Source organism: Calliphora vicina, chromosome 4 (assembly GCF_958450345.1).
Source record: "Calliphora vicina chromosome 4, idCalVici1.1, whole genome shotgun sequence".
Taxonomy (NCBI): Eukaryota; Metazoa; Arthropoda; class Insecta; order Diptera; family Calliphoridae; genus Calliphora; species Calliphora vicina.
Genome location: NC_088783.1, coordinates 59,853,895 through 59,875,978, shown reverse-complemented (window position 1 = coordinate 59,875,978; position 22,084 = coordinate 59,853,895). Strand labels below are relative to the sequence as shown.

Here is a 22,084-nt window from a genome sequence, read left to right as displayed (position 1 = left end):
TTCTCACGAAGGTGAAAGGTATACAAATATGTCAAATTCTGAAAGGAGTATATTTAAAAAATAGGACATGTTTTTAATACCAACATTTTCTCCGTAAAAATACCTTACAGAAAAACATAAAATTGTTATATGTTCTTAAATAAAGTTTTTTTTTCATAAAAAAGAGTGTCACCTTTTCCCCAAAAAACAGCAAAAATCTACTATTTTTTTTTTAATTTTTATATTGAAAATCGTCTAGTTTTGCATCCATAATTGATATTTGTTCTGAAATCTTTTCTATATTATTGGAAATTTAATTGTGTAACTAACAAAAAAAAATTCATCCTAGCCTAGCTTTCCAAAAATATAAAAATCTTAGAAATCGAAGGGGAAAAAATGGCACGGGTTTAAAAATGTTACATGTCGAAGGTACCCTACTTTGAGACCCCATAGCGTTTGTAGGGCCCATTTTTATAACATAAACTCGAATACTCCATGGAAACGCCCACGTCAAATTTTATCCCTATCGCATCAGCCGTTTAGATAAGTCAAAAAAATTTGATTCTTTCCCACTGTGAGCTGGTGGAGCAAAATACTAAAAAATGTGTTAATGAAAAGTGAAATAACTTTTACAATTTTCATCGGATTTAAAAAATTAAAAATATATTTTGTTAAGAACTAAATTTTGTATATACACTGTTACGCATTTTTATAAGCTTTCATATCAAAATAAGCAATGAAGAGCTACTAAAATCAAAAAAGTTGATAAATTTTGTTTTTTAGATATTCTTACAACATACAAATGTATCGTCATTTTAAAGCGTAATCAATTTTCTTTTCAAGCCCGCCAAAAAATTTAAAGTCGGACAAAAACTGACTGAGTTACAGGTCGATAAGTTGACGAACATCACTGTAAATGATTTTTTAGGAATAATTTCTGAATTTGAGGGTGTTTCTGGAATTTGTAATGTACTCAGCAAGACCTATAACCCACGCTAGGTCGTTTTCCAAGTTTTTTTTTTCACTGTAGCGCCGTGTAATTATGAAATTGGTCATAAACAAGTTTTATATGAACCTAAATCTTTCTTACACTGTAGAAATTTGTATAATAAAACATTCTACATTCGTTCTTTAACTTATTTAAAAATTAGAAATTTACATTACATTATTTAAATTTAAACTTTTCTCTTCCAGCTTAAAGTAATTCTGCATGGTGGTGGCATAATTGAGTGTTTGGATCAAGGTAACTTCCCACATCCATTATCGTGTCGCAAATTCATTTCCTGTGCCAAGTTTGAAACCGGTGGTGTTGTTGGCTGGGAATATACATGTCCCAAAGGTTTGAGTTATGATCCTGTGGGTGGCATGTGTAATTGGGCAGCTGGTTTGGGTTGTAAGGAGTAAAACAAAAAAAAAACAGAAACACTAAACGCATAATAAAACAACAGCAACACAACAAATGCCTAAAAATACTGCCAGAAGTACTTTAGTACTCAACAAAAAAAGATTTACTTCTATATTCAACGACTCTCTCTCTAACTTTTTTGTATTTAAAAAAAAAAACAAATTTAAATTATATAGAAATTTAAACAAAATTAAATTGTTGTATGAAAGTAATCTAAATTGAGAAATTATTTAAAGTGTAAAACAGAAACACATTTAATGACTGATTTCATTTCGATTTCGTTTTTTTGGTTTAAAAATTGGAATTTATAAAATTCTTTTATTTTTTTTTATAATATAATTATTATTATTTTTCTATTTTATTGTTTTTTTTTCTGCTTTGAAGTGTGATTAGCATATTTAATATATTTTATTTTTTAATTATTTTATGTTTGTATTTTTTATGTATCATTAAGTTTATTTATAAGCCTGTTTTAATGTTTAAGTTTAAATTATGCATTTCTTTCCCATTCCTTTGAAAATTTTCTAAATTGTTTTATTTTTTTTCTGTTTTTACATTCTGCCATTCATTATATATTTCCTTACTTAATTAAATATCAATTTACTATTTAATTAGCAATAAAAGAAAACGTAAACAATTAAATAAATAAATACTCGTATGTATAATTAGAAACATAAATTGCATTTTGTTTAACAATTTACTATTGCAGTTGATCTAAAAAAGGAGAAGATTGACACAATTGTGTTAAAACTATATAATTTTTTTATCCAAGGTAAGGAGTTTATCAGGTTGTGATGCAAATCGATTTTGAAAACAATTCGTTTTCAAACCGAAAATGATTGTGATAAATTAATTACTTTCGTTTAAAGAACAATAAAGAAACTGTTAAATAAGATTTGCTACAAAATTTCTGGAGAAGCATGGACATATTTCTTGTGTTTTATTGCAGAAAATTTGTCGAAGTTTTTGAAATAATTTAAATGGAATAATATAACTTATGAATCGGTAATACTTTAGAATATTTGTATCTCCGTTGATCGCTGCCACTTTCTCTAGAATATATTTGTGTTGATCACTGATATTTTCATTAGAATTATCTGCTTTGATCAAATTTATTTTCTCTAGAATTTTTTTGTATTGATCGCAAATATTTTTATTAGAATATATGTGCGTTGATCACAGCTATTTTCTCTAAAATATAGTTGTGTTGATTACTGATATTTTCGTTACAATATATCTGCTTTGATCGAAGATATTTTCTCTAGAATTAATTTGTGTTGATCGCTGATACTTTTATTAGACTATATCTGCATTGATCAAAGATATTTTCTCTAGAATTTATTTGTGTTGATCGCTGATATTTTTATTAGAATATATCTGCGTTCATCACAGCTATTTTATCTAGAATGTAGTTGTGTTGATCAAAGCTATATTCTCTAGAATTTATTTGTGTTGATTGCTGATATTTTTATTAGAATATTTCTGCGTTGATAACAGCTACTTTATCTAGAATGTAGTTGTGTTGATCTCTAATACTTTTTATAGAATATATCTGCGTTGATCACAGATATTTTCTCTAGAACATAGTTGTGTTGATCACTGATATTTTCTGTAGAATATATCTGCATTGATCACTGATATTTTCCATAGAATATATCTGCATTGATCACAGCTATTTTCTCTAGAATATAGTTGTGTTGATCTCTAATACTTTTTATAGAATATATCTGCGTTGATCAAATTTATTTTCTCTAGAATTTATTTGTGTTGATCGCTGATATTTTTATTAGAATATATCTGCGTTGATCACAGCTATTTTCTCTAAAATATAGTTGTATTGATCACTGATATTTTCATTAGAATATATCTGCTTTGATAAAATTTATTTTCTCTAGAATTTATTTGTGTTGATCGCTGATATTTTTATAAGAATACATCTGCGTTGATCACAGCTGTTTTCTCTAGAATTTAGTTCTGTTGATTACTGATATTTTCTGTAGAATTTATTTGTGTTGATCGCTAATATTTTCATTATAATATATCTGCGTTGATCACAACTATTTTCTCTAGAATATGGTTGCGTTGATCGCTGATATTTTCTATAGAATATTGATCAGTGATATTTTCGTTATAATATATCTGCATTGATCACAGCTATTTTCTCTAAAATATAGTTGTGTTTATCACTGATATTTTCTATAGAATATAACTGCTTTTATCACTAATATTTTTCACATAATATATCTGCATTGATCGGTAATATTTTTATTAAATTACATCTGCGTTGATCACAGATATTTTCTGCAAAATATATCACAGATATTTTCTCTAGATATTTGCTGTAGAATATAGTAGTGTTGATCGCTGATATTTCTATAGAATATAACTGCGTTGATCACAAATATTTTCTCCAGAATTTATTTGTGTTTATCTCTGATATTTTCATTAGAATACATCTGCGTTGATTGCTGATATTTTCTACAGAATATATCTGTAATACTTTACGGATGTGTCGTGGTCGCATAAATTTTCGCTAGAATAAAACTTCGTTGATAGCCGATTTTAATTTTCACCACATTTGTTGACTAAATTATTTTAAATGATTTCATATTTGTCATCTAAGCTGTATTTTTTAAAATCATACTTGAAATCTAACCAAATTCATAAACTCTTTCAAATCGAACATTTTGAATTCGATCGTCTTCCATCACTTCAATGTATTTCTGTCAGAACAAGATTTTATATTCACATTTCCTTATCCAAATTGCTGTTTAATAAATGGATCTGAAATCTGTGAGAAAATTAAAAAACACATAACAAAATTATTTTAATTAAAAATGCAATTGCTGTTTATTACAGAAAAAAATGTTTCTACTTAGTCTACTACATACAAAAATTGATTTCTTTTAACTATTTAATAATCACAAGTTTATGCTAAATCGGAGAGTAATTCATTATCTTAGCAAAATGAGCCATATACTCATTTTACCAACTGCTGGCTAAAGTTCACTTAAAAATCCCGAGAAGACATTTTCCATGGCTTATGGACATTATGATAGTTTTGTTGCTTTTGAGCAGGAGCGCTGCGACCGAAAGGACTCTTGCCATTAACCTGGAGTATAAAATCACCCTCAACATCGTAATCGGTATTGATACCCATATAAACACGTTTGCCATTGCCGTTTTGTTCCTTGTACTGCTTGAGAGAGGTGGCACCAACAGCAGGGAAGTTGCGTTCATTTCCGGGTACAACAGATTCAGCGAAATAACGGATGGCACGCATGGAGGCCTCAACAACATTGTCAGCACCAGGAACACCCTCACTGGGACCATTCGGATAGAAATCTACATCACCGCAACGGGTGGGAGTACCCAAGCCGTAGGCGGAAGTATGAATGACATCAACGAATTCAGCATCACCGCGGGCCAATCCTCTTAAAGATTTCTGAGTTTGAGCATAGATTTTTGAGGGGTCCAAACCGGTAATACGACGCAACTGATGACCAGTTTCACGGGTAAACTGACGACCAACAGCACCAGCCACATGAGCAGCAATATTGGAGCCAATAACATGCACGATTTCCTGGGGTACATCAGCCTTATCGGTGCACTGCACCAAAATATCACCAATTTCCATACCAGTCTTTTCCACATCCAAGGAAACGTAGTTTTTCATGTTTGTTAACACATTGCCCAATTCAATAACCACTAAATTACCAGAGGGTTTGTTGGAGTTGCTCTTCCACTCATCCTCTTCACTAGAGCTGGGATTTCTCTTTTCACTGGAATCGTCTTCATAGCGTACACTGTTGCGTTCGGGGGCCTGGCCATTGTAGCGCTGCATATAGGCTTGCACCAGTTTGCGGGTGGCTTTCTTTACGGTTTCGGTGTTCTGTGGCAGACCGGTAATATAGACGGTTACTTCCTCATCGCCAAAGCTCTTTTCTTCCTTGGCAATTTTGGGCAATTCACTTAATTTAAAGTTAACTTTCTTGTTGTCGGGAGTGATAAGGAAGGCAGGAATTTCACTAGCCTTAGGCACAAAGCTGGGTTCAATAGCACGACCAGCCTGGGACAAGTGATCTATAAATGGAAAATATAAGTTTTAAAGCAAATTGCTGGGAAAATATATTTTTAAAAAAAAAACTTACACATTTTATTAATCAATTCCCCTCCTTCCTGCACCGACATTTCCTCCAATTTGCTAAGGGTGATCTCCTGCATCGATGGCAATGATTCCAATTGCGACACTGATAACCAATCCGTAGGTTTCAAACTATTCTTAATGGAGTTTCTATTGCCACGCCAGCTCACTGGCCCTCTATTAGCAGAGGCCAAAGCAAATAGGGCCATGAAAAGGCAAACAGTTCTTAAGGGATTCATAGTAATCGCTATCACTTCCTCAAACACTTGGATTAGAAAGTTAAACTAAATTAAATTGCTTCAATCACTATTGCTAGTGAACTATACTTTTTCTCGGTCATATGTGGGCTTTTTATACTTAATTTCATTATTATTTCGAAATATTTCTATTTGCAATTCACATGCACTTTGTTGACTTGTGCAGTTTTTGAAAAATAATTATATTTTTTTGTTTATTAATATTAAAATGCAAACAATTTTGCAGTTGTTTGCAATTACCTCGGTCATTGACCATTGATATGTGTGTTGGATTTTTCGATTGCATTGAAATATGCGATTAATCGAGTAACCAAGTAGTTAATCAAAAAGTTGGGATAAATTTACTTCAATAAATGGTGTGTTTTTCAGGAAAGTATCAAATACATAAGAATATCATTAAAGAGAATTATTATGAGCTTCACATGGGAGTAGAACATCACGTGATATAGATTTAAGGAGATATTATTTAGCTGCCGTTCCTCTGTTGGCTTCAGAGAGAAACTTATCAAAATTAAACAGAACTCAAAAATGTATAATATAAAAAAATATGTTGTTTGTACAGATTTAGTTACAACGGATGATCTCTCGTCAAAGAACAATTTACAGAATAATAAATTAAAAATTGTATTAAAAATTGGTTACAAAATATAATATAAACTTGTTTGGATTAAGATAAGGAGAAAATCATTTTTAAAAACAAATATTTGTTTCAATTCCATATAGCACTGTGGTTCAAGAGCGGCATTAATTCATTTTGTTCATGTCTTCTGATCTACCTGATTTCCCCACAGTTTGTAACAAACAATTTAATTATCATGTACCAAAAATATTAGGCTTATATCTTTATTACTTTTTTGTCCACAGATATTCAAAGTTGACCCAAGCGCTAGAAATGACCGTATTATATATGCTACCTTTTATCGCTTCAAGCTTTTAAAATGCTCTTGTAACTAAAATATTTATAGTAGTTAAAATTCTATGGCTTGTATCTATTGATCTCGAACAACCTCTAGTTAAAGCTTGAAGTCTCAGCTAACAATTTATTAACCCTCTCATGCCCGAATTAAAATGTGCGTGACTAAAATTTTTTTGAGTAGACATATAAGATAGACTTGACCTCAATATCAACTGACTAAAATATCAATGTCCTAGGTGTCCAGGTTCAAGAGTTAGAGGATGTTGCGTATAGGCAATAATGTTATAAATTTAAAGATTTTTTTAATTTAAGATTTTTATTTTCAAATGCCGTTTATTTAAATTTATGTGTGATAGGATACAAAACAATTATTTTGAGGATTGGAGCACAAGTGCACATTGTATTTGCTACATTTACAGCTTGGAAACCCAATGTTGCATAGCCTACATCTGCCCCTTGTTTCCCATTCCGGCCAATGATTATAACCATCAAATTGTTGCAGGACCTGCAACATATGTTCTTTTATAGGGGTTTGATTCAGAACCCGTAGAAGGAGCTGGTGATGATAGAGCTGTTGATGATAGAGCTGGTGATGATGGAGTTTGTGGTGACGGAGTCGATGGATAAAGTGATCAAGTTCCTGAATCCATTGTCAAAAGGAGAGATGAAGTACGATCTCTGTTATTTGCGACAACTGTTCGTTTTTCCAGAAAAGCCAGTTCAAAATTTCGAACAGTTAAGTTTAAACATATGCACTGTGGTTCCAAATCAAAATCTAGGTGGACAAAATTATTTGGCGCTCCTTTTATATAGAATTTGTATCTCCGATTCCAAAAAAAATCTTTAAAAGATCAATATAAACATTTTTTCAAGTTACAGTAGGGTCTAGATATATAAAAATCAATAATAACTAAAGAAATATTTCTAAAAATTCCATTCCGTAAAAATTAAAAAAAAGTATTTCTGCGGGTGCTGGCGGCTACAATTTGTTTACAAAGACATTCCCCAGAAAAATATGTTTCAAAATTTGTTGAACTTCTGGCGCTTCAGTCGAGAAAACGAAATGTCCAATTGAAAATTCCGTTTGTATTGGAGGAGAGCAGATTGTCAGCTTCCGAAAAAACTTAGTTTTTCCAAATTCTGAAGATACCGATTTTCATAATTTTGTCCACCTAGATTTTGATTTGGAACCACAGTGATATGTGATGTCCCGCATTTGCATGTAAATCATGGTTTTTATATTTTATGAAACAGTTACATATGTTGGCAATAATTCCTCATGTTTATTATTTTAATTTTATTTTTTGTACTATTTTTAAAAATTAATTTAAAAAATTTCTATTTTTAGACACTTTTTTAATTTAATGTAATTGTAGAAATTTGCCCCTAGCAACGAGGGGGAGGGAGATGGTCATGTCGGGATATAGTTTTTTATTAGCTAAAAGATGAGACTTAACATTCATCCCAAAATTTTTCAGAAATTCCACCTTTTTCAAATATTTTTTTGAAAAATTTTATTTTATCGAAAAATCGAACAGCGGAGCGAAATGGGTTAAAAATTCGGTAGCAACATCCAATTGGAAATTTATGAGCGGCATATGCTTCAATTCGCCGTCTGTATGTGTGATGTCTCTGCGGTACAAAGTTACAACAATAGACCAATGTTGCAAATACGCAACACTACATTTACAAAGTTATTACAGACAAACTAAATAATATTTTCATGCCGGTTTTTTTTTAAATTACTCACTTAACTTTTATTATTTAGTTGTTGAACTTGGTTTTAGGATGAATTAATTATTTAATGTTTTTTTAATACTTTTTTAAAACAACGTTTTTTTGCAAAATGAATTTATCAACTTCGCTCTCGGGAGAATTGCTACCATCTCAATACGTGCGCAGCTGACTACCAACAAATTAGCTGTAAGCTTAAACAACACATGAGGCTATATTTTTGCGAAAAGTTCAAAAAAAATATTTAAAATAGCGGTACTTAGACGCTCATAAACATAATGTTGCATATACGCAACATCGGGCATGAGAGGGTTAAAAATTCAGCTGCCCATTTTTGCACCTAAGCAATTCTGGTATAAAAAACTAAAAAAAGTTAGGACAAATTTCCTTCACAAGCTTGTTATTGCGCTATTATTACTATTGGAGATATTATTACGAAATTTCACATGTAACTGAGGTATTTTCGAGTTGATTCGTAGCTGTTCGGCTTCCTAGAAGTATTGGGGGCCAGTGCGTGGCCCCTCAAATTTGGTTACCTCGGGTCTCAAATTTTTAAAACAAATCTCCAAAAATCCATTTATCATCCGAATGAGCTGAAATTTAAAATATAAATAGTGCTTTACAAGATCCACCAGCACATATCCAAAAAAACAATAAAATATCGAGCAAAGTTATAAAAAAATTAATCAATAAACCTAAATATCTCTTCAACTAATGGATCTTCTCAAGGACAATTTATGTTTTCATTTTCAGCTCATTCGGATCATAAATGGATTTTTGGAGAATTTTTTAAACATTTTAAAAGACCTGAGGTGACAAAATTTGGGAGGTTATGGCCCCCATTATCCCCTAGGAAGCTGAACAACTGTAAAACACCTCAGCTTCAACCATGTGAAATTTCGTAATAAGTAAGATACCGAATTATTTCCAAAAAAAAAAAAAAAACGTTTCTGAACCACTGTGTATCATTTTTAAAGATCCATATTATTGAGTATACTTGTTATAATTGATTAATATTACTCATACGCCGACATGGTTAATGCGAAAAATAATATTCTGTTGTATTTTTCCCATAAACCATGTGAGCGTATAAGTAATATTAATAAATTAAATTATAACAAGTATACTCAAGTATACTCAAGAATAATAAAGTATTTTTATATAAATATTTATAGCCAGCGAAACCGAAAAGATGCTCCAAAAAATTGTTTTATGCGCATAAAATGTGGTATAAAATCCGAAAATTATACTCTTAAAATGTAAAAAACCCAAAAATATTTTTTAAAAAATCAATACAATTTCTTTAATAACAAATTAAATAATTTTTTTTTCAACAAAAAATGGTTATTTGAAACAAAATTTAATCTGTTTTAATCAATGTATGTGTGTATATAAAATTGGGGAAAATCTTGTACGAACAAGACCTTCCATCTGTCTTTAAGTGCAATCGAATTTCTCATTTGTTGAGCATGTCAATTTTTAAAGATAATTGTTAACTATAGAGTTGTTTTTTTTTGTTTTTCTTTGGCAAAAGAATTATTAAATAAAAAAAAATTAATTTTATAATGTATTAAAATCTTATATTCGAATAATCGACTGATTAAAAGTGCTATTACTAATGCATAGTTTTTACAAACATATTCTTATCATTTATAGTTCATATTACTTTTTTGCAACAGCTGATCAAAGTATTTGCTAAATCACAAGCATCCGCTAATCAATTGCATTAGGAAACATTGTAACGAGGTCATTTACAAGTGTTTGAGACAAATTTATATAGAAAAATGGATTACACATCATTTAATTATAATAATATGACGTACGGCAATGATAACGACTGAAAAATAAATGATAAGAAAAATTTAATATGAAAAAAGGTGAAATGAGTACAAATAAGTTTTTACATTTTGTCTACTAAATTTGATCAAAATTGCATGCTTAGATTTTCTAAAACTGAAGAATTACTAATTGCAATTTTAGAAAAGTTTTGAATATCAATGCTGCCCGTTTATGAAAATTGCTTGACTAGTTGTAGAAATCATTTATGCCATATGAAGTATATTTTGAGACTAAGAAAGCTGAAGAATTGGTGATCTTTTTTTTACCAATATCAACTGATCTATTTGATCAGATAATACAACTTTCAGAAACTTTCCAAACAACTTATCAAAAGACCTATAGAGACGATTTTTAAAATTTAAAATGTCTTGAATAATAATTGTATTCTGGACCAATATTGTCACTTATGGGAGGGATAAAGATTATCTGCATTCTCTTTAGACCTAGCTTAAACTAAAATGTATGCTTTTCACTTATTGTTTATTTAGTATACATATAATCTAGGTTTAACTGAGCCGTTTTTACAAAATTTAAAATATTGCCATATTTATATGAAACATTTTGAGGAATGCACACGTGATTTGACTGAAAAGTCAACAAAATTGACAGTTCGTAATATATTAGTGAGAAACACAATTATTGGTTAAAGTCCGCCTAAATTTGTTTCAGGTTTAACTTAACAGCGTTTTAAGCTACGTTTAGCTAACAAATAAAAATACTAGCTAGTTTACAGAAGATATAAAAATCAAGCTAAAATATTTTAAGACTTTTTTCGGAACTTAGCTCATTTTCTATTCATTAGATTTGACATAGTTTCTTATCACGTCTCAAAAGTTTTATAAAAAACCCTCTAAACTTTAAAAGACAAAAAAAAATTATCGAATAATTTTTTTTGTGGTAATTGTAACCCATTAAACTCAGAACAGCCATCAGAAACTAATTTGTAAATTATGTTTAGGAACCAGATGCAAAAAGATGAAGAGTGCCTCAGGGCATTGTTGCCGGTTCAGGTGTAAAAAAAATATTCATGATACGATTTTATTGAAAAACTAATGAAAAATAATTAATAAAAAATTTTCGAACACTTTGATTTAAAAAAAAAATACACACAAAATTTCACGTGCTAAAATTATGACATCACTCACAAAACAGCTTACAGAACAAAAACTAAAAGTCGAAATGCATTTCGACCTTCGAGAGAAATGTTAACAAATCTGTAACTAAACTCACAGTTAAATTAAAAAAATGTACATAATAATTACTTTTTGAGATACATAATTGGTGTTATGTAATGCATGCCTTGAGGCACTCTTGCGGGTTAGAGGGTTAAAGTCTTTATTGTCGTGAAAGTTGCCCTCAAAAGGTAATGGAGCAACGTTTTTGATATCAACAATATTCTATATGATAATAAATTTCAAAATTATCAAATATTTAAATAAAATTAAATGAATAAACTAACTAAGTTTGGCGCAATTATATACTTAATAAAATATTTATAATGGTCCAAACAAAATGTGTCGTATATTTTGATCCAAAACTTTTTAAAGATTCAACTTATTTTTGAATACATAAGTTAGTTATAGCAATGACTATTTGTGCCAAATATCGTTTTTCTAGGTCTCGTATTTAAAACATTGGATTGGTCCAATTTTGCCCATTTTCAACAGAAAAAATTTCTGATCACAAAAAAATATTTTCGGGAAATTTTTTACTCCTAAGTCCGTCCCTCTAGACCCTATCATTATCACGTTATTCTGGTATGAGGATCTTATATGAAAGCTATGTTCAATTATTTACTGTTTTTTTTCGGAAGTGATCCTTATATAGGAGCTATGATCAATTATGGACAGATGTTCATAAAATTAGGTTTGAAGACTTTTTTGTACATGTGGACTAGTGATGTAGAATTTCAAACTGATTGCGCTATTTATAAGAGATTTATGTGTATTGAAATGATTTTCGGAAGTGAACCTAATATGATCTATAAGATACACAAAATCCAGAAGTTTAATTTTTTTATAAATATTATTAAGAGCCGCAGAAGAAAATTTACTTTTTCTCATTTTGGACAAATTGTTTTTTTTTTTTGTATTTTTATAATAGCGGAGTTCAGTAATAAGTGCGAATGGTATTACATCATTGCAAATGCAAAATTGTAAATGTGTGTGTATTTTGTTATTGAATTACTGTAAAATCTTGCATTTGCAATGATGCTAGACCATTCGCACTTAACAGTGAATACCGCTAATATTTGGGTGGAAATCTTCTGAAAACAATCAAAAGTATGCATAACTTTTTAATTGTTTTTTTCACTAAGTAAATGGGTTCTAAAAAAATTGGTGCTTAATAAAACGTACTTTTTATTTTTTTCAACAAGGAAGATCATTTTAGAATGTTATAAGAAAGGATAACATACATATATACACACGCAATGAAAAAATCAGTATTCTTGGCATCACAAAAGCGTCATTGCAAAATACTAGGAGAACCATCATCGAACTGGTGGCAGTTCCTCAGAGGTTAGAAATTTCTAATGTAACACTTTATATGAAAGTGACATGTCACTTTAGTATGTCGTTTGCTTAAGATGGTAGATCTATATAATGAGAAATATTAAAAACAATTGCCAACTTCCCGATGAGTAGGTTTTAAAAATCCTAAGACAATTCCGTCTAACATAATAAGTCTTTAGTTGCAATAAAAACGCATCAAATATTTATATAATTCTATATAAGAATGCAAAAAATAAACATTTATTACATCACATGACAAATAGTAGTACAAAAAACGGAAACTAAACTAATTTTTATAATATGTATTAAATTCTTAATATATTCATCAAATGCAAATCAATCACTATTTTAGGTATCTCAAAATCATTTAGGCAGCATTAAGTTCCCGCTGAAGACTTAATAGTCTTCAGAATTTTTCCAGGATTTATGGATACCATGATAGCTGTTTTGTTTCTTAGCAGGAGCGCTCTTACCGAATGGGCTCTTAGAATTAACTTGTAAAATGAAATCACCTTCCAAATCATAATCAGTGTCAATACCCATATAAACACGTTTACCGAAACCATCATTGTTTTTGTAGTCTTTCAATGAGTTGGCGGCAACAGCTGGGAAATTACGTTCATTACCAGGACGGACAGATTCAGCGAAGTAACGAGTGGCACGCATGCTAGCTTCAACGATATTCTCAGCACCAGGTACCGAAGCAGAAGGACCATTGGGATAGAAATCAACATCACCTACACGTTGAATGGTACCCATGCCATAGACATTGGTGTGGATGGCATCAACAAATTCGGCATCACCACGCGAAAGACCAGATAAGGTATGAGGATTCTTAGCGAACAATTTTGAGGGATCCAAGGCAGTGATACGTCTCAATTTACGACCAGTTTGACGGGTGTAATCATTGGCAGCGGCACCAGCAACATGAGCAGCAATACCTTGAGCAATAACGTGAACGGTTTCATCAGCAACATTGCATTTATCGGTCAAATCAACTATGGCAGAACCAATCATGGCACCAGTTTCTTCAACATCCAACATGACAAAACGTTTAAGGCTGTTCAATTTGGCGCCCAAATCAATGATCTAGAAACACAAAATGGAAAAGTTCAGCATAGCCAGAGTCAATATTACATGGAAATCATTTTGCACTTACCACCAGATTGCCTGATGAGCGTTCTTGCTTTTTCCATTCGCTAGAGTCCTCTTCACTAGATGTACGAGCAGATTTTTCGCCAGAAATGTCATATCTTTGAGGTTGTTGTCTCTTGATGTTGTAACGTTGTAGGTAGGCATCAATCAATTTACGATTGGCCTTCTTAATAGTTTCAGTGGTAGCGGGTAAACCAGTAATGAAAATGGTTACCTCCTCGTCGCCAAAGTTGGATTGTTGCTTGCAAACTGAAGCTAATTTGTCCAAAGTGGTGGATACTTTCTGACCATTAGGCTTAACAATGTAACAAGCAACACTGCTGGGACTGGGCACAAAGTTAGGCTTCAAATCATGATTAATTTGGGACAAATGAACTGTGAATACAGAAATATTTCAAATAAATAACCTATCGCTTAATAAATTTTACAGGACAAACAAAACTTACAGATTTTCTCTATCAACTTGGCACCCTTTTCCACCGCCATATTTTCCAAACTTTGCAAACTGATATCTTCCACCGAGGGTATTTGTTCCAATTCCGATGAGGAGAGCCATTGTGAGGGTTTCAACTTACCACTAACACCATTCTGCCTCATGCTCATGTATGGTTGGGGCTGATTTGGCACAGCGGAAACTGCCGCCATTAATAAGACCGCCACACAAAATATTCTCAAAGGATTCATGGCAACAAATTTTCACCCGATAACCGCAAGTACTTTCGCTGAACTGTAGTCCGAACTGAACTGTATGTAATTCTTTGGCAATCGAAGGTTTTTATAGTTTGTCTTCAATTAAATTTTCTGCTTGAATTTCAACTTTATTTGCATTTTCTTTGCTTTCACTTCTTTTTTGTGTATTTTGGAAAAAGTGCTTTTCTTGTAGAATTAAATTTGTTGTATTTGTTTTTTATGCAAATTGTGTTTGTAGTGCAATTTATTTTAATTGTAATGTCGTTGACTTTAGTTTTGTTTATAAATTAACTTTAAACAGATTTGTTAATATTAATGGTTTTTTTATATATACAATGAAAATTCCACAACTAGTTATAGAATTTATTACAGATTTCCTTTCATCATAAGACCCAGGTTTTCTATTTTAAACTGTAACCATAAGAACGAAATCTCGTAAATGCAGCAATCAAATCTTATTTCTAAAGTTTTCACTATAAATAGAATGTTCTACACAAAGTGTTTTTTGGAAAAAAGTACTGAATTAAAATTAAAAAATTAAAAAAAAATTTTAAATAACTATTAAAAAAAATTTTTCAACATTAAAAAAACAACTTTGGAAAAAAAAAAATTGTTTACCAAAAAATATTTAAAATTTGTATTTTGAAATATAATTTGGTGTAGATATATAAGATTCGGCACAGCCGAATATAGCTCTCTTACTTATTTAATATTAATATTTAAATCCATTGGTTTTTGGCATCATCACAAACGCCCCAATTTTGGTAAATTCCTTCGAAATCGGAAATGGAAATCGACAAATGCATTCTACCTCTCTGTACTTTTTTTTAAAATTTCAATTTTTAAAATTTTTTTTTAAATTTAAAAAAAAAATTTGTAATTATTTTTTGGTCCAACTTACTATGGTTTTATATACGTCGTTGCAAAGGTCTTTGTAATATCTATCATTAAATATCCATATTGTCTATATTAATGGCTTAGTAATCCAGATATAGGTCAAAAATCGATGTTGTCCCGGTTTTTTCCTCATATCTCAGCCATTTGTGGACCGATTTTGCTAATTTTAAATAGGAAACTTCTCGAAAGCATGTCTGACAGAATTATTGAAGATTTGGATCCCGAAGATATCTGGGGTCTTCAGAAAATTGATTTCAACAGACGGACAGACAGACAGGCGGGCGGGCATGGCTTAATCGACTCCGCTATCTATAAGGATCCAGAATATATACTTTATAGGATCGTAAATGAAAAATGTAGAATTTACACACGGAATGACAAACTTACATATATATACTAGACCGTCTCAGTTTTTACACTTTTTACGAAATTCCTTCAGGCACATCGATTTTCTGAATCTACTCTAAAAACCAAGAATTTTGGTGTATAACACTTAAATATGGATGAACGGGAAGTGGTCTCTCAAACCGCTTTTTCATTTTTTTAGGCAAAATTCATTTTTTCCAAAAAATTAAAATATCATTCTTTAGTAATTTGCTTCTAACTCAAGCACTTCTTAACGGATTTGAACCTAATTACATGCATTAGAAAGCTAATTAATTTTTTTAAATATTTCTTAAAGCAACATTGCCATTTTGTTCAATGGTTTTTTATTCATAGCATTACAAATTCAGATTTTCAAATACAAATTTATCTTTTTTTTAATTTTTGCTTACCTTTTCTTATATAAAAATTGAACGAGGTAAATTTTTTCTATTCTGTAAATGCAGTATGGTAGGAAATTTTAAAATGAAGATTTTGATGTAAATAACAGTAGCATTCTGTTAAGAAAATCTGCAGTTTTAGTTGAAATGATGAAATGACTAAAGTTGTTTATTTGTAAATTTTCATCAATTTCATAAATACATTAATATAAAGTAAGAAGAGTTGATGTTGGTTTTTTATTTTTTCAAATTTGTTCAAATTGTACTTTTGTTGCAGTTTGGGCGCATTTTGGGAAAATGCTAAAAAGACTTGAATCAAATCATTTTGCTCAATGTTTTTCATCACTTCACAATGGCTACCCCATTTCAACATTTTTTGGAGATAAATCTGGCATTTCTAAACGGCTGGTCCGATAGGGATAAAATTTGACATGAGGGTAGCCAAGGAGTATTCAAGTTTAATGTTTTAAAATTCGAACTACAAATGCTCCAGGGACGGCGTTCCATTTCTTGTTTCCCATCTGATTTTTGGAAAGCGCTTGGCTAGGTCTTGAAAAACGTGCAAGTAATTAGGTTTAAAGCCGTTAAGAACCGTTTGAGTTAGAGGCAAATTACTAAAGCAAGTTTTTTTAATTTTTTAAAAAAAATGCATTTTGCCTAAAAAGACGAAAAAACGATTTGAGAGACCACTTCCCGTTCACCAATATTTAAGTGTTATACACTTAAATATTGGTGAACGGGAAGTAGATTAAGAAAGTCGATGTGCCTGAAGAAATTTCGAAAAAAAAATGAAAAGTGAGACGGTCTAATATATACCCTTCTCATGAAGGTGAAGGGTATAAACTATAGTGTTCGAATCTATTGGTTCAATTCCAAAATAATGTATGTTAAAATCATTGTAAAGTTCTTAAGCTTCCAGAAATTGGGCAAGGTAGGAGGTGATAATTACGTATAATGAACTTTAAGGATCATGTTTGAAAATATCACAATTTTAAAACAAATTTAAGCGTGATTTAGAGCAAAATAAACTAAGTTCGAAAAAATGGAAATTATATTTTCAAAACTAAATAAAATACAATTTATTTTAAGAATTTTAAAAATGTTAGAAAATTTAAAAGTGAGCCATTTTTGCTAAAACTATGTAATTTAATATTAAAAACTATTAGAAAATTACTAAACTACGAAGTTATATTAATTATTCACAATTTAGTTTTAAAATAAATGTAAAGAATACAATATATTTTAAGTGTTTTAAAATCCATTCCCTAATTTCAGCAGAACACATTCCTTTGTAATATGAAACAGAACTCATATTGTAGCCAGATAAGAACCTTCGCCCTTTCCTGTACTCGGTCGACTTACTCCAAAATAGACTTCGAAGCACCGCCCCATACATGGGAGTTGTATTTCTTTTTGATCGGTTATAACTGGTGTAAATAGTAAGATGATCGGTCTTTATATAAGCGTGGAATAAATAATAACTACTATTGCAGCTAATAATGGACTATATTCTGTGGACTTTTTTCAAAACAATCTGCAATCATAGGTCTTTATATAGCCCATTATAAGCTCATTTTGTTTCCACTCCGCACAGTGGTATAGAAAGAAAAAAAGGAAAATAAATCTGTAACTTCTAAACGGTTAGTCCGATGTGAATGCAATTTAACATGCGCAAAGAGTATTGTTGAGTTTAAGTTTTGATTTTGGACCGCATGGGCCTACCAGGGTCGGGGCCAGATGTCCTCAAAGTAGGAGACCTCGGGTATGTTCAATTTTAAAAACGATCCTATTTCTTCGTGTGTGTTCCGATTTCAACAAAATTACATATATGGAATCTTCTTGTTGAGTACTACTATCAATTAGTAGCTATCAATTATCTCTTATAGCTTAGGAGATATTTGAATATTAAATTTTTAACATTTTTACCCACCCTTCTCCAGTTTTTTGATGACCGCGGTTCCAAATATTTCCCTATTTTTTCCATTTTCTTTTATAGGACTAACAACAAATTTATTTATCAAAAAAGAGAGAATTGTTTAAAAAGCATGACAGAATAATTAAGAATATATTGGGCCATCTAAAATGGGTTACTACGTTTTAATACCGAGTTTGCGATTTGAGAATTTTTGCCCTAAAGTTGAATTTTACGTAAAAAATTGGCGTTATTAAAAATTTTAATTTTTTTCCATTTAAAACATTTGATGTAAAGTTAACTTTTCCAAAAGTACAAATTCTTTATACATCCTTTTAGAAATTTTTTAGATAACTTAAAAAAAATAATAGTACTTTTTTCCCAAAAAAACAATTCTCTCTTTATTTGATTTATTTCTCTATTTTTTTTCTTTCTATACCACTATGTGCTGGAAGGCTTCCTCTCTGTATCTGATCGCAATTTCGCACTTCTGATTAAACCAGGATTTTTCCTTAGTTTTAATAAAAATTTCTTTGTTGGAATGAAACTTTTCATCCCGACTACTGATATCTTTATTATTTAACTACACTATTAGCCTGGTTCAGAAATACCGAAAAACTATTTTAAAATTTTTGTATGAAAAATGCTCAAAAATTATTTGAAAACTGAGTTATTTTCTTATAAAATTTTTAAAATTGTTTCTCGTTCTTCTCATAGAGAAACATAGAGCGGAAACTAGAAAAAAACTTCAACAAAAAATTACTCAAAATAATCACACATACGAGTGTTGTTTTTGTTTTCACATAGTTTTTTCTACTAATACATTCTCACAACTTAAGTTTCTGACAAATGAGTTAGGTCTTTGATGGTCTTCTCTATGGTTCTTGTAAATGCGTAATGTCACGAAAGTGACAATAAAATATATTTTTCTGATATAGAGGTTATATGGGCGGTAGGGTTAATTATGGACCGATCCTCACAAAAGTTTTAAGTTCATACAAAACTTGTTTATGTCCAATATCATCACGATATTAATTATTATAAGACAATTATAAATGTTCAAGTCATTTTCTGAGGGGGACCTTGTATGAGGACTAGGGGCAAATGTTTCCGATTTTCGCCATACTTTACAGTATACTTTCAGAGTACTTAGAATTAAATTGTGCAAAATTTTCATACAATATTCCGGGAAGACATTTGTGTGAGGGCTAGGTGAAATCATGGACCTTATCAACGGAGTGTATTTGAAAAAATGGAAAAATTTAGTCATCTAGCTCCTTTCGTTTGAGCTCTTTCGTATTTTAAACAAATAGACAGACGGACGGACTAGGTCGTGTTAGAATTTCGTAAGTACCCATTTCGATATGGTACAAAAAGAATGATAAAATCAATTTTTTTTGAAGGTGAGTATAAGAATCGGTACATAAAAGGCCGAGTTATGAGCTCACAAGAGAGTTGTGATATTCAAGTCAAATCATTGGTTCGAAGTGTGAAAATTTATAATTCAAAAAAGAATGGTTGGCAATATTTATACCCTACACCACCATAGTGGGGGTCTAACACCCATCTTAAAGTATACCGATCGACTTAGAATCTCTTTCTGAGTCGATTAAACGATGTCCGTCCGTCCGTCTGGTTGGCTGGCTGGCTGTCTATATAAATCTTGTGCGCAGAGTACAGGTCGCAAGATATTTTGATAAAATTTGGTACATATTATTTTTTCGGCCCAAGGACCAAGCCTTTTGAAACTGGCTGAAAACGGTCCATTATTTCACCTGTCTCCATACAAATGTCCTTCCGAAATTGGACTTTATCGGTCATAAATGTTTAATTTATAAACGTATCTCCACAAATTGCGCTCCAAATAAGATTAATATATACAAAATGGTGACATGACCAAATTTTGTTACGATCGGTCCATAATTAGTCATAGCTCCCATATAGACCCGCTTCCGAAAATCACTTTAACGCGCATAAATCGCTTAAAAATGTTGGTATACTCACAAAATTCAACATTGTAAACTTTCATATAGACATAAATCACACGACCTATCGGTCCATAATTGGTCATAGCTCCCATATAAGGCCCACTTCCGAAAATCACTCAAAAATATAAATTATTGAAATTTTTAAAGAAAAATGTTTTTGCTCTTTTACTTATGACCGACCACACTTTCTTACTTGTTCAACTTAAAAATATAGCAAGTACTTATTACTTAGTGTATTACTGTATTTTATTACAAATATTCCTTTTAATTGTGTATATTACTCAATAAGCTGATTTTTTTAAGGTCATTCATTCATGAACAAAATACAAGGTACTTCCATACAAATAACTATAAACCTATTTATGAATTAAAAGTTCTTAACAATAAAAAACTATTATTAATAGTGATTTTGTAACTTAAAATCCTATACAGGTTAAATTAATATCAGAACTTCCAATTAATTAAATCAATTTTTGGGTTTTATTGACTGAAATGATAAAAGTAAATAGGTTCTAAGACTGGATCTTCGTGGATTTGGTTCTAGTTCAAAAACTTTATATGAAAGGCATCACTTTTAAATGGTGTTGCTGTAGAGCGGTTTGAATTGATACATTTTAAATAATTTGTGACATGTTAGGGAACTAACCCAAACGAATTATATAATGAATTTATTTTCAAAGGAATGAATACGTTTGATAAGTATACTAATTACTTATACCTATGAATTAATTTGTAATGAATGATTATATGGAATGATTAAGATATAAAATGTAATTAAATTTCGAAAAGTAAATTAAAGAATTCATACTTTCGAACCTTTGATTGCCAAACAGAATGTAAATGTATCAAATTTCTTGAGAGCAATTCAAAAATAAAAAGGAATAAAACAAACTATCAAATTTACCAAACAAATTAAAACTTTAATAAACAATTCTAGAATTACAGGGAATACAAAATGTAGATATAGAATATCAATATAAAAAACAAACGTAATTAATTTGCAATTTCGTTGATCGAGCAAATTGGTTACACATGTCATATTTGCACTAAATTTGTATTTCCCTTTCTTAATCTAAAAATTTCTACACAAACAATTGGTCAATGACCGTATTTTTCATTGGCATTGAAAAAAATAAATATGTAAATAGGTATTCATTTCATAATAGTGCAAATGTAAACAAAAAAATATTTATTTGCATTATTCAGAATTATCAATTTTCAAAACAAACTATAGGAAATCAACAAACAGTATTTAAACCGAAATGTTTGTCCAGAGAAAGTGCAGTTCACTTTTAAGTAGTGATTGAAACATTTGATTTGTAGTGAAATTTTCTGGTTCTAGATTGAAAGCAGATCAACGACAATGAATCCTTTGAGAACTGTTTGCCTTTTAATGGGCATTTTTGCTTTGGCTTGTGCCAATAGTGGACCCAAATCCATGAACTCCATGTACTCCAGTAGAAATTCCATTAAGAACAGTTTGAAACCAACCGATTGGTTATCAACATCCGAATTGGAATCCTTGCCCTCTTTGAATGAACTTTCTTTGGAGAAATTGGAACGCATGTCGGTGGAAGAAGGTGCTGATTTGCTTAACAAGTTGTGTAAGTATTAATTAAATAATTAATTTTTATAAATAATAGTTTATAACACTAATTTATATTAATATTCCAGATCACTTGACCCAAGTCAGCGAAAATTTTGAACCCAGCTTTGCACCCAAGCCTAGTGAAATTCAAGCCCAATTGATCACTCCCAACAACCAGAAAATCAACTTTAAATTGAATGAATTGCCCAAAATTGCCAAGGAACAAAAGGAATTCGGCGAACAGGAAGTCACCATCTTCATTACTGGCCTACCCCAAAAAACCGAAACCATCAAGAAGGCCAC

At 30.7% G+C, this 22,084-nt stretch overlaps 4 protein-coding genes across 4 annotated transcripts in view; 2 read left to right on the top strand and 2 right to left on the bottom strand.

The window, feature by feature from the left end:
* Positions 1–1,484, top strand: part of LOC135958447 (mucin-3B-like) — a 166,280-nt gene extending 164,796 nt beyond the window's left edge. The window contains exon 14 of the mRNA XM_065509351.1: positions 1,174–1,484. Coding sequence (XP_065365423.1) covers positions 1,174–1,383 — 210 coding nt within the window. The 3' untranslated portion in view covers positions 1,384–1,484. The remainder of the gene's footprint in view (positions 1–1,173) is intronic.
* Positions 1,485–4,216: 2,732 nt separating this feature from the next.
* LOC135956945 (vitellogenin-2-like) lies at positions 4,217–5,831 on the bottom strand. The gene is made up of 2 exons (XM_065507573.1): positions 5,536–5,831; positions 4,217–5,467 (listed from the first exon to the last, which is right to left on the bottom strand). The coding sequence occupies exons 1-2, from the start codon at positions 5,765–5,767 to the stop codon at positions 4,395–4,397; spliced, it is 1,305 nt and encodes a 434-aa protein (XP_065363645.1). The 5' UTR covers positions 5,768–5,831; the 3' UTR covers positions 4,217–4,394.
* Positions 5,832–13,183: 7,352 nt separating this feature from the next.
* On the bottom strand, positions 13,184–14,675 carry LOC135958446 (vitellogenin-1-like). Its single transcript, XM_065509350.1, has 3 exons — positions 14,389–14,675; positions 13,947–14,317; positions 13,184–13,876 (listed from the first exon to the last, which is right to left on the bottom strand). Exons 1-3 carry the CDS (start codon positions 14,624–14,626, stop codon positions 13,184–13,186), a joined length of 1,302 nt encoding a protein of 433 aa, XP_065365422.1. The 5' UTR covers positions 14,627–14,675.
* Positions 14,676–21,489: 6,814 nt separating this feature from the next.
* LOC135957509 (vitellogenin-2-like) overlaps positions 21,490–22,084 on the top strand; it is a 1,696-nt gene continuing 1,101 nt past the window's right edge. The window contains exons 1-2 of the mRNA XM_065508270.1: positions 21,490–21,797; positions 21,868–22,084. The exon at positions 21,868–22,084 is cut by the window's right edge and continues 1,101 nt beyond it. Coding sequence (XP_065364342.1) covers positions 21,557–21,797; positions 21,868–22,084 — 458 coding nt within the window. The 5' untranslated portion in view covers positions 21,490–21,556. The remainder of the gene's footprint in view (positions 21,798–21,867) is intronic.

Bases quoted from the DNA above. Each gene is read 5' to 3' on its own strand.
- LOC135956945 (XM_065507573.1), bottom strand. From the start codon at position 5,767: ATGAATCCCTTAAGAACTGTTTGCCTTTTCATGGCCCTATTTGCTTTG. The intron at 5,468-5,535 runs GTAAGTTTTTTT...TTCCATTTATAG, and splicing joins GGAATTGATTAATAAAATGT to ATCACTTGTCCCAGGCTGGT.
- LOC135958446 (XM_065509350.1), bottom strand. From the start codon at position 14,626: ATGAATCCTTTGAGAATATTTTGTGTGGCGGTCTTATTAATGGCGGCA. The intron at 14,318-14,388 runs GTAAGTTTTGTT...CTGTATTCACAG, and splicing joins CAAGTTGATAGAGAAAATCT to TTCATTTGTCCCAAATTAAT. The intron at 13,877-13,946 runs GTAAGTGCAAAA...TTGTGTTTCTAG, and splicing joins GCTCATCAGGCAATCTGGTG to ATCATTGATTTGGGCGCCAA.